Genomic DNA, 16,411 nt, shown 5'->3' with positions numbered 1-16,411 from the left:
GTCCTTTTATTCTAGGAAACAAGAGAAGATGAGCAAAAGAACTACATAAAAAAAAAAAAAAGCTGTGCAACATTCATTACCAAGCCGGGCTCTGCTCAGAAGTGCTCTACAGGTATCATGGTCCTTATAACGCTCCGCATCCCTTGCTGCTGTTAATCCCTGAGGCGGCCACTTCAGCGTGTTTCCCAGCCGGAGCGGACGGCTACTGAGAGAGAGCGTGTCAAACATGGAGCTGTTAATGCATAACCATGCACAAACAGAGCCCAGATATGCTAATTCTGCATCATAGGAACTGTGTGGGTGGTCTTTCTCCCTGTTTGGTTGTGCGGTTTTTTTTTTTTTTTTCTCATTCTGATAAAACTATGCGCATTTTTATAAAGCTTTATTGAAATCTGATTGATTGTCTCAAAGTTGCTGCAATCTGTTTGTCTTTTGGATTTCATTTCTGTATGGAGACAATTTAAAGGTAACCAAACCGAATCAAATGCTCAATTTTTGTTGTTTTAGATATAATTTTCCATATTTTATGTTGATAAGGTTGTATTTAGGGGCTAACTTAAATGCTTTTATAATCCCATTTGAGCTGTGCTTATAAGTTCAGGGCCCTTGCTGCACTGAAAGAGGAATCTCTGTCCTGTTTTTTAGTTCATTGTCCCTAGTGATCAGAAAGCATCCCCACAGCATGACGCTGCCTCTACCGTGTTTAACTATGGAGGTGTGTTTAAAGCCATTAAAGATTTCTGAAAACAGGCCAAAAAGTTCCGAATTGGTCTCGTCTGAGCAGACATGTTGGATGTGACTCCTGAGAACTAAAGAATGAATAATGCAAGCTTATAAAAAAAATGACTTCCTTTAAACTTATTCCATAAAAAGCAGATGTGTTAAGAATGTTTTTTTTCTAAATCGTGGACCTCTACAGCTCCTCCAATGATCAAGGGTCATTTTTCTTTCTTCTCTATTTAAAGTATAACTATAGGTTAATATAGCTCTTGAGTCCAGTTGTGGGTCCATGTATTCAACAGGGCTTTATGAAATTTTAGGATATTGTTTTATACTCTAATGCTTCTAGCTTTCTCTTGTCTTCCCTGGTTTTCACTAATGAGTTTTAACAAAACAGCTGAGAATAAAGATAGAATTACAAAACTATGTTCTCAAAAAGTTTGTTTGCACATTTTTATATATAAACATCAGAGCCAGTCCAAAAGCCTGCCATACTCTTCCGATTTTAGTTTTAAAACATTTTAACACCCTGTAACACATCTTCACACTAGTTCTTGTTCATATCCAGCATTTTATTGTCATTACACTGTAAGAGCAAAGAAATTAACTCTCTGCATTTAACCAATCACCTTGGGAAGCAGTGGTCTGCCATTGTGCACCCAGGGAGGACCCATAGTGAAGGACCCTTAACCCAGGGGGGACTTACTCAGGGACTTGAACTCAGAACCTCAGGATTCCAAGTGCAACACCCTAACCACTGGGCCGCCACTCCTCAAACAGGCATTAGTATGAAGGGTCTTGGCCAAGGACCCACACTGGCAGCTCATTTCCCCCAGCTGGGATACAAACCCAGGTGTCCTGTTTGCAGGACAGGTGACTTACCAATTGAACTGGCCAACCGCATCAAAAACACCAACAAAATATTTAGTTTGTAAATGCGAGCACATGTCATTATCTATCTGAAACAAACACTGATAGTTTAACAACGTTGTTCTATTTTAGCATCTTTGGCTAAGAGCTACTGCTACTAGCTATGTGTTACAGTTGCCCCCTCCTTTTTTTTTTTTTTTACTCAATGCTTACTGTATAACTTCTATGTAGTTTATTTTGCCTTTTTGTTTCTCTTTTCTCTTTCCTCTTAATTCTGAGCTATCTCTATAGTTATGCTGCTATAGGCTTAGACTGCTGGAGGACATAGGGACCCCTATTTCATCATTCTGCTTCATTCTATCTCTATTTTCCTACTCTGCAGAATCTGTTAGTTCAATCTCTAATGTCATGATTTCTCTGCTTTTTCTCACAGTAGCTTTGCCTCGTCTGTTAGTGTTTGGCTGTGACACCATCCTGGAGAGAAATATTAGCTGTGCTGCTTCCATCAACATCTTTGATTATAGATGTTGGAGATTGGCCTGTTTTTCCAGTGCAGTCCCGTTTCTCTGGCTGTGACTGGCTGGATGTTCTCTCTTCATCCTCTGACATGGGAGCTGGCTCAGAGCTCATCTGCCTGGCTGTGTGTTTCCTGGACGGGGTCGCCTTTTGCAGCTGCTTTTTGTATCTCTGCTTCTGTCTCCTTGAACTCCAGTCGGCCTCAGCAGATGGCCGCTCACTTTGAGCCTGGTTCTGCTGGAGGTTTCTTCTTGTTAAAAGGGAGTTTTTCCTCTCCACTGTTGCTACAAGCATGTTTAGTGTGAGAGATTGCACTCGAGTCAATGAGTCCATGCAATCAAATGGTTTTCCTTTGTTAGAAAACATTGTATCAATTTGACTGTATGATCTGGTAAACTGTAAAGTGTCTTGCGATGACGTGTTGTGAACTGGCGCTATATAAATAAACTGAATTCTTATCCCCTCTCCCTTTCTGTCTCTGTTGTATAAGATTTTAATTCTTAAATCATTTTCAATAAACTCTCCTATAGGCTATATGAACCAAGCAGGTCTGCTTGTGAAAGAGAATCTATTGGACTATCATCTAACTCTGGGACATCAATTACCAGAACTACAGTATAATGGAAAAAGAGGACAAGAAAAAAACAATGTTTTTAATTTCTCATTTTATTTACCGGTATTGCAGCTGTTAATAACAGTTTAAGTCCAAAAAAAAAAATCTAAATTAAATCAAATGGAAGGTCTTTTTTCTGCATTCATAAAACTTATGCAATATCTGCATTCAAATTCAGTTTCTGCCCAAAGAATTTCAAATGTTAAACTATTTATATTTCCTGAAAGTATTTGTGATTCAAATATTGTTTTTTTAACTGAATTTCAGAAAAAGGTTTGCAAAAAAGTACAGCTGCTCTNTGAATTTCAGAAAAAGGTTTGCAAAAAAGTACAGCTGCTCTTAATATTCCATATGTAACATGATCATATGAAATATAGATGTTTACATTTTTAATTTCATAAAACACTTTTTAAGTTCATTTGTAGCTTTATTTATACATTTTAGTCAACATTTTTTTTTATTTCTGCTTATCTTTGAGTTGGTGACCTTTTTTGTATAGCTGAATGACTTTGATGACTCCTCAGCATCTTCACATGGCATCAGTGCAGCTCAGCCTCACAGTCAGGCTTTGGGTCCAGATCATCCAGCCTTTTTCTCCATATGTGCCTTGGCTCTGGAGGCTCCTCCCACGGCGCATCACAGGCCTGTGATTTTGTGAACCTTTTTATAGAAACAGCCTGTGACTTCTGTTAAACAAGGGGGCGATGCGATCTCAGCGCATTTATTCACATAAACTCAAGATGATGGACTACTTTCTTTCTCATCAGTGTTTAAGACATAAATCCCCAAAATTGTAAATAATCACTGAAAAATATTTGATAAACACCAAGAAATCTGAGAAATGGAATGAATACATTTTTTTTTATATATTTGTAATGTTCCTATAAGTCAAGTAAACATGCCTGATGGAGCCACTGGCCTGAACTAAATTTTTCTTAACACTGAAATCAGGTATTTTTTGTAAAGTTCAGGAAACTTCCTTTCAGACTTCGGTGTTCATGAACAAGGTGCTTCAATTTGACTAGTAGTTTATATATATATATATATATATTTCTTTGAATAAAAATTCTAAAATCAATATCTTATTTTACTTTATATCTAGTACATTTTAATTTATCATTACCTTTTCAGTTTTGTGGTATATGAACTACCAGTGGGAATGTATCATTTTCTTTAATAGGAAGGTTTGCAAACTTTCAAGCACAACTGCATATATAGCACTTTACAGATAAACACCAATAAGGGCCTCACATGAATAATTCAATGATAAATAGCTAACTGGGTCAAATTACATCTGAGTAAGCTGGTCTTTAATGGGTTTTTTATATTTTTAAGAGTTAGTAGGAGCTCTGGTGCAAGGAAACAGTGAAAGTGATTTCCAGGGCCTCTGAGCCTGATCTTCATAGATACAGTCATATGAAAAAGTTTGGGAACCCCTATTAATCTTAATCATTTATTTTTAAATATTTGGGTGTTTGAAACAGTTATTTGCACATTTGGCCACCTTAAATACATTTTCTCATGACTGGATACTCCTGGCTATGAAGTTCAAATATTTATTACGTTACCAAACCGATTTTGTGCTTCAGTAAGTCAGTGAAAAGCAGTTAAGGGTATTCAAATCAATAAACAACATTTTCGCACCCATCAAGTTTTCTTTTAATGCATACAGCACATTTTCTGTTAGTCCAATAAACCTCAATTCAATACTGAAATATTACTTTGTCCATCAGTTATTAGATATGTCTAACTGAAATAGCTGTTGCAAACATCCAAATATTTAGAAATAAAATCATTAAGATTAATAGGGGTGCCCAAACTTTTTCATATGACTGTATTTGTTTTTTTTTAATAAGTCTAGGGAACCACCAGCAGCATCTGGTTATAGAAGACATTTGCTCCTATTTTCTCAGTTTTAATCTGATGATCCTAAACAGAAACCAAACTAAGTTGATGTAGAAACAATAGTTTTTCATTTCCTGACAAATGGTAAACCATTTTTATTTTTTGTTGCAGCTCAATGCAGATAAATCCTAAATGTTAAAGTGACTAATCTTTGCTATCGTGTCACCTTCCCCATTAGATGAGCTGCTGCAGATTCTCTGCACTCTGGTCCAACCACTTCCCTCTACACCAACTCAGAGGATCAACTACAAACATTTGAATAGAGACTCAGAATAATAACCTTCTGGCTGTTATGATCCAATAAGGGAACCTTTATTAGGAATTTATTAGGAAGTCCCATTTTGAGTTAAAATTCAGCTGTTCGAATCTAATAGTGTCAATGAATAGATATCAAAGCACATTCATCCATCATATATTTATTTCATCATCAATTATTTTATTAAATACACACAGATTGCTCTGATCAGGCAGAAAAAAAAACTCATACAATCATTTTTAGGACGGTAACTCCATGGGAAGACACAGATCCAACTGTAGCATAATGCAAACTGTGACACTCCAACAGCAAAAACCAAATCATTGCAAAAATGATATTAAAAAAAAACAAAACTGCTTGATGGGTCGAAGTTACAGCTCCTGCTGGAAAAAAAGAGAAAAACAAAGATTTAGTCATTTGTAGAAAATACAGACAGAAAATTCATTTTTGAGAACTTTTGATTTTTGGTGATGCAGAACTGATTTAACCAAAATCTTTGAATAAAAGCCAAAACTAAAAAAAATAAAATAAAATCAGGTGTTTGCCAACTTCAAACAAAGAGGTTAAGAAAAATTTGAAAAATGTACCCCCAAAACACCCGGATCTGTTTTGGCAAACGATACACAAAATCAGGTCTGTAGTGATAAGAACACATTGGAGTGAGCCGAGTCAGGCAGACTGCTCACCACTGCACTACCAAGAGGAACCAGGTGTCTATTTTCATCAAGTGACACCCTTTGTGTTAAAGTGAAACACATGCACTTTGAGGAAAAGTGCAAAATAACTAAACCCCCTAGGGGTCGCGGAAACCCTGTTGAAGACCTCTGTCATAGGTAGTAAAATAAAATACGGCTGGGATCTGTTTTGCTTTGTGAGGAGCCAGCTGAAAAATTAAACAAGCTTTTATCAACCAAAAAAATTAATTTTTCTTATACGTTTGAGTTCAGACTGGATGTAGAGAACAGCCTGGGATCAGCTGCTTTTCACACTGAGCTGCCGGAGCTCATAAAAGCAGCTCAGATGTCTTGATGAAAACAAATTAAAACTAATTAACTTGATCTATGATTTTTTTTTTACTCTTTATTTTGTTCCCAATTCATCAAGTGTAAATAAGAGAGTTACTCAAAGGAGCTCCGGTTTTATAAATACCGGCTTGTAATAGGATTTTATTTTGTATTTATTCTGATTTCTTACTAACTGCTAGGCAACGTATTTATGTTATTCTTTTATTTGAGATGTAAAGAACAAAATACCTAATAATTAAATGCTCAGGTAAAAAGATTAAGTAAAACAGTTTTAATTTTATAATCAGTTATTGTAAGTCCACTTTTGGACAATCAGCAATCCTTTTGACTGATGGTAAGACAAAATTCCCAAAGGGGTATATAAGTTAAAAAAAAAGGTTGGGAAACGCTGCCTTATGGCCTTGGCCTCATACTCTTTGGTCTTGGATGGTGTGGTCTTGACAGAAACACTATTGGAGCAGCATGTTGTTTTGCATTTACTCACACTGGGTTCTGTTTATTATCTGTCTGTTTTCATCATTCTATCTCTATTCTCCCACTCTCTCTGCTTTTTCTGATAGTAGCTTTGCCTCATCTGTTCCTGTTTGGCTGTGACTCCATCCTGGAGAGAAATATCATCTGTGCTGTTGACATCAACACCTTTGTTTATAGATGTTGCAGATCGGCCTGTTTTTCCAGTGCAGTCCTGTTTCTCTGACTGTGACTGGCTGGATGTGCTCTCTTCATCCTCTGACATGGGAGTTGGCTCGGAGCTCGTCTGCCTGGCTGTGTGTTTCCTGGACGGGGCCGCCTTTTACAGCTGCTTTTTGTATCTCTGCTTCTGTCTCCTTGAACCCCAGTCATCCTCGGCAGATGGCCGCTCACACTGAGCCTGTTTCTACCAGAGGTTACTTCCTGTTAAGAGGGAGTTTTTCCTCTCCACTGTTGATACAAGCATGCTTAGTGTGAGGGATTGCCTTTGAGTCAATTAGTCGATGTAATCAACGGGTTTTCCTTAGAAAACTTTGAATCAATTTGATTGTTTGAGCAGGTGAACTGTAAAGTGCGTTGAGACGACATGTATTGTGAATTGGCACTATAGAAATAAATTGAATTGAATTGAATTGCATGATCTGTGGATAATGATTGTTACTCCTAACGGACCTTCTAGTCAGAGCTAATAGATTGATGCACACAAGCAGTGATCCAAGCAGGGTGTTTTGGGGTAAGGCTGGCATAAAAGATGAGGATCAGTGTGCATGAAGCAACCTGTTAAAACCAAATGACACCAAATCAAACCTTTTGGCTTCTGTGCGGCAGATAATGTGACCTCAGGTCATTCTGACAGTTGGCATACGCCATCCCAAGTCCAGCTCCTGAGAATAACGTAATAGGCCATGTACGTCCTGCAAAGAGAGATACTCTGTTACTTTTTTCCAACAATAACAAGCACATCTCAAAAATACAAGTGCAGTTAAGACATTCATATAAGAATACTGTAAATGGAGGAGAAAAGACTCCCTAACGGCACTCAAGACTAGTGTGTTAATGTGCAGCAGAGGAATGCAATCCTAGCTGTGTGGTCACATCCTCAACGAGCTACATGTAAGTTTTAAATTAAAATACAGCTACAAATAAACAGAAAATGCTTACTTTTGAAGAACAGAACAGAAAACACAATTCCTAGCCCGAGACCAGTACCTGAAACACAGAACAACACAAAAAAACATTAGATATAAGCACTAAAAAACTGCAAAGATACATTTCTAACATTTTTGTCTAATCTACCCTCTGTACAAATAGAGTGCCATTTGTTTTCTTTGTAATATCATGTAATAGTGATAAATTTGATAGGAAAAAAAAGTTATTTTAGCTAAAAGAAAGCAAATTCCCAAGCAGGTGAAACTTTCTTTTAAAGATGCAACCTTCAGTATCAGCAAGTATGGAAAATCCTGTACTTATGGAATAACCACCAACAGCAGTTTTCACTCTATGCTTTGGAATACGAATGCTCAAGTTTTATTTGTTTATTATCCATTTTATTTGCCAAATGGTATCGAAAACATTGGCTGAGTATAGAAGGATACTCAACAAGTGGATAAAACAAAACCGACAAATTTAATTTACAACCAATATAGTGCTTTTAGTCAGTTAAAATGTCATGTTTTTGCTGCTTCTTCATTCCATTCCTGGGTTTTTACTCCATTTGTAGCTTGACTTTTCTTTGGTATCAACCGTGAGTCAACTGACGCCCACCAGGGGGGATGTTTTTATACCCAATTGAATAACAAAGGATTAAATAAAAATTCTGTTGCACTGTTGCATAAAATCTGGTTTTATGATTCCTACAAATGATTTCCATCAGCAAAAGATCCCCTGGAGCTTTTTCTGATTATTACATCTTGTCCTATCTGTGCATACAATTTTATTATATCTTTACTTCTATAATTCAGAGTGTATATATTATTGCAGGAGTTCAAACAAAGCATAAAATTGTAGGAACATTTGGGCCAATAGGGTGATCAGGTGTTCCTATGTGGATCTAATTCAGCACCGGGAACAAAAACAGAGTGTGGCAGCAGTGATATTCTCAGGTGGACTGTCCTTACTAATATGATATTTTATTTGTTGCTGTAATAACCCTATAATGACTAAAGAAATACAGTAATAAAATATCTAAATCAATATACTAACATTTAATATGACTTGTGCTCTTTTCAGAGGTAGTTTTTGTGTTCTGTGAGGTCAAAGGTTAAGTGTTTCTGCAATTCATCTTAGACTTTTTTTTTTTTTCAAACAGATAAAGAACTGCTCAACCCATTTAATTTTTATATTATGTTGGACCGTAAATGATAAACTCAGAGGTGATTCTCCAACTATCAAAGAATTTGTGTCCCTGGCAGAAATAGCAAAAACAAAAACAGGTTTGTCATTGTTTGATCATGCTGCAAATACAAGGCACAAAAATGGACATAAAAAAACATTTATGATAGATTGATAAATTACTATTTATATTCTATAAAATATGCTTTCATATTGAGTGTTTGTCCTGTATCCCTTGGCCAGGTCCCTTAAGACTGAAATGAAATATAATTCAACAGTAACTTCATTTAAAATGCTGCAGAACTTCCTTATTTTCATATAAAAAGGTCTACTTGAAAGATATATTAGTATTCTATTTATTTTTCATAGGAATATTATGACCGAATTAGACTGTAGATGGAGAATCACCCTTAAACACCTTAAATGTACATTGGTGTGTAGATTTTTATAGAACAGGAATCAGGAAAATCTGGTCTGTCATCAGCCATTTATTTGAAAATACAGTGGTTATGCTTATTTACTGTGAGTTATGTGAGTGGAGTGATTTCATTATAAAATAAATCAACATTAGATAAAATACTGTTTCTCTATATGCTGTTTGTGGTCAGGGGACCCGGTAGAAAGAATAGATATAGAAATATATGTATGATGCTTCTAACATTGCAATCAACATAGTGTAATGTGTATTAATGTATTAGTGTTGCACCGATATGAGTATCATGCAGGGCCCTGATCCAGCACTAAAATTGTTGTATCGGTATCGCCGAGTTCCAACAAATAGCGCACTGATACCATTTTGTCACCTATTCCTGGTAGGCAATAAAAAGTTCTACTGGATTCACTTTGTATTAGTCTTTTTCCTGCTTCATAAAGGTAGGCAGCAGCTTGACAAAGCCATGATGGTCATTATTTTACATCCAAGTAGTATGCAGTTCTTCTTATACACACATCAATTTCAGACAGATGGTATCGGGGCCAAAAAGTTGCGCATATATATATATATATATATATATATATATATATATATATATACACATGTTAAAGGATCTTGACACTCAACAGTATCTCATTTGTCAAAGCAAGCCGATTTTAGGCTGCAATTATTAAAAACCACTAATCTATAGTATGTCTAACCTATAGCTAATATAGGCTTATTCATCCTGCCACCAAAGAAGCAACAATAATATTATAGAGTGATTAGAAACATGCCAGCACGCCATTATATAACTTTATATATAAACATCATTCGTGCTTAGCTGGGCAATATATTCCTGTAAAACCAGAACCATGTGTTGTCTGCAACTTACACCAATAACAATATTAAATATTTCTACTTTTCCAGTAGTTATAGTTTTAACCATATAAGTCAGATTGACAGACACAGGGCAGTAATGAGCCCCGGTTTGTTTACATTAACCTCTAAATGCTCATTAGTTGTCCTTTACTAGCCCTGTGCGGCTAGCTAGTTAGCTTCAGTCAATGACAGCATTAAACTACAATCCAAACTAACGCCTAATGCTTCATTATCATCTTTCATGGCAGAAACCCTGCTGGCTGAAAGCTGAGGAATATTTACCCAGTTTAGTCACACCGTCTGCCAGGCAGCGGTCCCACTTTTTACCGAGTTCCTTCTCAGACATTCTGACTTTAGCTCCTGGCTAAAGGTTTCAGCTGCAGCTCTGGCTGCTGCCTTTGAGGACCGCTCGGAAATGTACAAGACTAATATGATGTGTTGGGAAATTAAGGTAAAAATACGACACATGGAAAAATCAGTGAATAGAACATTCCCATTGAATTATAGAGCTTTTTATATTACTGTATAAAGATTTAACTCATAAAATGCAGTTTGTTTAAAAAAAAAAAAACACTTTCAAAGATGGCTATTTATTTATCCGTTTCACGTGAATGCACCATGCAGCTACTTTTGCAAAAATGCTGCCACCTGCCGGTGAAAATAAAACATTTCCCAAAAGTATCTAGGCCTACATATACTACTACTAAATACTTTCTAAAAGTATCTAGGCCTAATAATAATTGAACTTTATTGAGCTCACATTACTTTGAGACACGACAACAGACTGGCTCCATCCATATCAAGATATTACACAGTAGGACATTCTGAATGCAGGGTGAAAGAGAGCTCGCTGTTAAGAGTAATCCACTGTTTGTTTTTATTTAGTTATTCAACAATCCATCCACCCAATAAAATAAGTTGAACTACAGACCCCAAAGCAAAAAAAAAAAAAAAAGAAACTACAGACCCCGCTAATTCGGGGTCTGTAGTTTCACAGTGCTGAAAAGAGATCTTGCTTTACTGGTAGATTAGATATATTCTGCAGCGCTCATTGTCATTGTTTGCTTTTATAATTAACTCCATGTTAATGTTTATTTCTTTAAAGTCAGAAATCAGAGAGTAAAATACACAATAAGTGTCTCAAACAGGTGAAACCGGTGTGTAATTCTAAAATCCGAGTTTTTTTCTTCAATACTTTACTCCTCCACAAGATCACGCCCACAAAAGAGCTGGTCCACAGATGTGTTATCTGTGTGGAAATTTGGTGCTTGTAATGCTTTCAAATGCAGGAATATAATTATGTTATGCTATGTTTGATTTGATGTTTTCTACTAAAATTACTTAAAAGGTTCCTAATCTTTAAACTGGTTTCAGAAATAAATAAGATAACATTGTTGGTCTAAAATACCACGTACCATAAACATCATTTTCTCCCTGTAAAATATTGTAATTCCATTGTCTTTCAGAAAACCCATTCTTTCCAATCTGTGTAAAACCAAAGGTTCATGGAAGAGATTAAACTTTTTTTTGCCACTTAAAGAATTATTTTCTGATTATGTAAAACATACCCAAGAAAAACATAAAGTATATGATGTAGTTAAAATATCTTTTCCAGTTTACCATAGAGCCAAAAAAACTATAGTTTTAAAATATTAAAACAAATATTTGCAGAATTGTTATCATAAAAATATACAAATTAGTCTACAGAGTGAGTTTTCCGTTTATTTATGTCAACATAAAATACCTAAGAATCAAGATTATTTTGTTTTCTTTTGCAAAGAAATATCCACCCACTAACAGCTGGGGAGATAGTGCTCCCCTTTTCTCCAAATTACATTTGTTGAATATTTATGAAGTTAATATTTATCAAACATGTACCTCTGTTTTTATGATAAAACAAGGTCAGTCTCCTGATAGTTTCAAGAATTATTTTGTTAAGAACTGCCAAGTCCATTCTTATACTAGACAAGCTTTGTCTTTTCATTTCCCATTAAGTATTAAAACTCAAGAACAATTTTCTTTTTGGTATCTTGGAGCAAAACTATAGAATTAATATAGACTATATTTCGAATCTTTAGAGATAAATGGTAGAAAGAAAGAAAAAAAAATACTGTTATCCAAAAAAAGACAATAATGTATGATTTTACAAATAATGGCTGCCTGAAATCTGAAATTTAAAATGTAAAAAAAAGAAAAAAAAAATTACATATAGAGTGAAATGTCTTTCATAATGTGAGTTTCCTGATGTTTTGTTGTTCTAGGGGTGTGACCTTCGGCATAAGCCCTATGAGATTTCTGTCACACTCAATCACATTTCTTATTTTATTGATGTATTCTGGGTTTCTATTTTGATTTGTGAAAAAAAAGATAAATAAAACCAATATATAATATAAATGTGAGAGCTGGGGAGATACATGAAGCGGAACATCTGTCGATAACTGTAATGTTTAACAGCTCATGGACATTAATGGACATTAGAAACAGACTCAATGAGAAAATAACATTTATTTGTGTCTTTTTAAATATTTTGAATTATTAGAAGCCTTCTCTGTGAAGTAAAGTTTCTTCAAATCATTTTTAATTCAGTTACATTTTTATTCAAAAATACAGCTGATTGGGAGCAGGAGGGAAGAAGAATCCTCTGACTAATGACACTAACGGTGTCAAATCTAATCACAGAGCTCTATTTTCTTGTTCTACCATTGCATACGGTGTTATTAGAATTAAAGTTTATGAAAATGATCCAACAAAATGTATAGATTGAATTTTATTTGACACACGCCCTACATGGTCATAAGGTCATACTGTAGCATGTCTAAAACTAAGTTCCTGAGATGACAACAGTTTCAACAACAAACATTTCAAGAGTTGGCATGTTTTTTTGTTTTTTCTTTGCACAAAGACTGAGCTGGTACAATTAAACTGCTTCTAAATCTGAAAATTAGAATAGATCCCTACCACAAAAATCCCTCAGCAAACAAATTAAAAGTATAAAGCAATTATGACATAAGAAGCAGGTGAATCTTTGTGAAACGGCCAAGAGTCTTTTGTTTTTTGGCAGCGAGCACAGAGTCTTACCCTGTGTGTGTGGAGAGGGGTGGGGTACCAGCAGGCTTTCCCACTAGCAGTTGTTTCTGCAGGCTTTTCACTCCTAAGTGAATGAGACTGGGACTATAGTAAAAGTAAACAGGAGGTAGAAACTGTATCTCTTAAAAGTAACTGACATAACAAGTCCTTTTTCCGATGGGTATCTTAGTGACCAGCTACACATCTTATATCAACAGCACGGATTATGGATTCACTTGCAGGACAGCAGTGATGACACAGTTACTCTACAAAGAGCTTCCCTAACCCTGGAGTGCACACACTGGTAGATGTAATGAAAGCTAAAATGCTGTGTTCAAGTGACCTTCGCTAGAAAATTCACAACCCTGTAGTCTGCTTTCTCAGTCCTGGTGCTCTGATCAGTCGTCGGACGATGCCTGTGGGGAATGCTCCCATTCCGCTGCTGGTGGGGATTTCTGCTTGGCGTCGTCTCTCTCTATCTTCACCGACCCCTTGCTGATGGATAAAAGGTCCCGAAGCTCCTTGTTTTCTATCTGAAAGAGGCGGAAAACCCAAATGTTAAATCAGTAATACATCACCAAGAACAACTCGTATGAGAGAGATGGATTTAGATTTTGTTGTGGGTTTTAAAACCAACAAAAATAGCAGGACTGAGATCAAATCTTCCCAGTTACGCCAAATCAGAATTACTATGACATAAAAAAAAGCTACAATATGTCATTTCCAGCGACATCTAATGGTCAAACTGCAGAATGCAGCAATATGAACCACCCCCTTGTCACCTCTCCCCCTCCAACGATATGGAGGCCATCATCAGGCTTCCCCAATCCCCGTATCACCTTTCTTGTCAAGTGACGACAAAGTTTGCTTACACAGATCATTTTATAAATAGTTTTTATATCAATCTGTGTAGAATAGGTTTTATATAGGCCTAACTTGTAATTCTACCAGTGACTGTAGCGATCTCTGCAGTCACTAGTTTCTCAGCTCTGTTCCGGTAAAGAGGAAAGATGTCTGCCTCCATCAATGCAAGATAACATACAGTCAGTTAATTCTTGTAACTATTACACAATTATTACACTTTTTTTATATTTCAACTGTATAAACTGGAGCTCTGGGAAATGTTTTAATGATACTTTCATAGTTCTGAAGTTTTTATCTTAAATCCGTGTCCATTGAGGACATAGGGACCATATTTCATCATTCTATCTCTATTCTCCCACTTCAGTCATTTTCAGTGATTAGTCCTGTTTCTCTCTTAGAAATAGCTATAGGCTCTGCCTTTACTGTGACCAACTATTACCCCATTTACACTACCCTTGAAAAACCGATCCATGCCGAGACCGGTCCGAGCTCGGATCAGTTAACCAGGCCGAGCTCGGTTCTGACGACCGTTTGCACATCACGGTATCTCGGTTCATTGACTCCTCGCCTCCTAGTGACGATCTGCGGTATTACTGCCAGTATTGAAGGAGGAAATCAAGCAGTTGGTGGCGGTAATGCACCAAAAGTTGTTTGCCAACCGCCATAAAACACAAGAAGAAGACGAAGAAGGAGGAAATCAAGCAGTTGGTGGCGGTAATGCACCAAAAGTTGTTTGCCAATCGCCATAAAACACAAGAAGAGAAGATTTCGATTGTTATTTATAGTAGTTCTTCTTCTTCTGTTTTGTGTTGGTTGGCAAGCAACTTCTGGAGGGGCATTACCAGCAACTACTGGAATGGAGTCTGAATCGGGATGTGCAGCCAGACGGAGACGTTCTGCTCATGCGCTCTTATTATCAGAGAACCGAGCCAGGGAAAAACCGAGCCGAGCCCACCTCTGGAACTGGTCTGCAGTTATCTCGGTTCGGTTGTGTCTAGCTCGTTTCAGTTCAGTTTGCTTTCCATTTACACACGATAAGTTATCTCAGTTACTGAGCTTGGACCGGTATCGGCCCAGTTTTTCAAGGGTAGTGTAAATGGGGTATAAATGTGCTCTTTTATCCATTTTCACATGAAAACCAGCCCAGAGCTCGTCTGATTGACCGTCTCTTTCCCCGACAGAGTCACCTGCATAAATAGCTTACTGTTACCTTTTCTAGCATAGCTATACCCCATTCACACTACCCTTGAAAAACCGTGCCGAGACCGCTCCGAGCTCAGTAACTGAGATAACTTATAGTGTGTAAATGGAAAGCAAACTGAACTGAACCGAGCAGCAGGGCCTCTATGCTTCTTTTGCATGTCTGCTTCTGTCTCCCTGACCCCCCCTGTCTCAGCAGAAGGCCGCTCACACTGAGCCTGGTTCTGCTGGTGGTTTCTTCCTGTATTCCCGTCTCTATTAGAGCCCAATTGATTAATAGGTGGCACAATTTATTAGGCCTTATTTAGCGTCTGGCTCAGTAATTGACTTCTGCCAAAATGCGGCCGATATAAAAATTGTGTTTTTGCTGCAAAAAGTAAAAACAAATTTCTTCTGCTGTTTGGGCTGCAGTAACCTGGACCGAGCAAGGTTACTGATGGATTAATCTACCAATAAAACCAGCCCTGGTTGGAAGGAGGGTTTTTTTTTAAAAACAAACTCTGAATCAACATTGGAGTTTCTGAAGCTTTTTTGACTGAATGAAAAATGCCCTCTTTTTTTCTAGCTTCTACCAAGTTAACTTTAAATTCATAAAACCGGGATAATCTGAGATTTTTTTTTACAAACAATAAAAATGTCTCTCACCTCTAGCTGAGCAAGCCTCTCTCGAACAGAGCAGTAGTGCCGATCGTCTGCCTGCACGGCTCTTCTCATCACCTGACCCATCTCACATATCCGCTCCACCTGGCCCTGCACTTCCTGGAGCAAAAGAAGCCATTTTTAATCCTAGCTGTGTAAAAATAATCTTCTTGAGCAACCAAAGAACACCACCCTACTCTGGCATGGTCCTGATGAAGGCTGAGCACAGGTTTGGTGTCCAGCTCCTTTTTTGCCATCATCAGCTGCAGCATCTGCTTGCGATACCGACCCATGATTAGTTCTAAGGCGTATTGGTGTTCTTCAAGAGACAGCCACAGTTCTGCAGAGATCGTACAGAGCATTAGAATATTAAAAAACATCCGCTAAAATAAAGCATCAGAAGGAAGTAATACCTTTATTTTCCTGCTGCAACTCTTTAATTTGAGTGTTTTCTTGAGTCAGGAGGACATGAGGCTTGTATTTGGTCAGATCTTGAATCTCTGAGCTGTCTTCTGTGTGCTGAAAGAAGGAAAGACAAGCAACTAAGAACAGAAGTTGTTGGAAAAGAGCCCTGTTGCAACTTTTTCCAAAAGATAAAAAAAAAAAAAAAAAAAAATCCACTGGACTTTTGTTAATTATTA

General features: G+C 36.9%; 2 protein-coding genes across 2 annotated transcripts in view; both read right to left on the bottom strand.

The window, feature by feature from the left end:
* Positions 1-5,023: 5,023 nt before the first annotated feature.
* LOC107086715 (MICOS complex subunit MIC10-like) lies at positions 5,024-10,347 on the bottom strand. The gene is made up of 4 exons (XM_015377831.1): positions 10,284-10,347; positions 7,538-7,585; positions 7,184-7,290; positions 5,024-5,263 (listed from the first exon to the last, which is right to left on the bottom strand). The coding sequence occupies exons 1-4, from the start codon at positions 10,345-10,347 to the stop codon at positions 5,252-5,254; spliced, it is 231 nt and encodes a 76-aa protein (XP_015233317.1). The 3' UTR covers positions 5,024-5,251.
* A 2,544-nt stretch (positions 10,348-12,891) lies between these two features.
* The window catches only part of sike1 (suppressor of IKBKE 1), a 5,513-nt gene continuing 1,993 nt past the window's right edge, over positions 12,892-16,411 (bottom strand). Inside the window, exons 2-5 of the mRNA XM_015377823.1 lie at positions 16,184-16,289; positions 15,968-16,110; positions 15,777-15,890; positions 12,892-13,600 (exon numbers count right to left, since the gene is read on the bottom strand). Of these exons, the coding sequence (XP_015233309.1) occupies positions 13,466-13,600; positions 15,777-15,890; positions 15,968-16,110; positions 16,184-16,289 (498 nt within the window). The 3' untranslated portion in view covers positions 12,892-13,465. The remainder of the gene's footprint in view (positions 13,601-15,776; positions 15,891-15,967; positions 16,111-16,183; positions 16,290-16,411) is intronic.

This window comes from Cyprinodon variegatus, unplaced genomic scaffold, assembly GCF_000732505.1.
Source record: "Cyprinodon variegatus isolate N-32 unplaced genomic scaffold, C_variegatus-1.0 Scaffold159, whole genome shotgun sequence".
NCBI classification, from domain to species: Eukaryota; Metazoa; Chordata; class Actinopteri; order Cyprinodontiformes; family Cyprinodontidae; genus Cyprinodon; species Cyprinodon variegatus.
The sequence above is the reverse complement of the archived record's forward strand: the minus strand, read 5'-3'. Positions and strand labels throughout refer to the sequence as shown.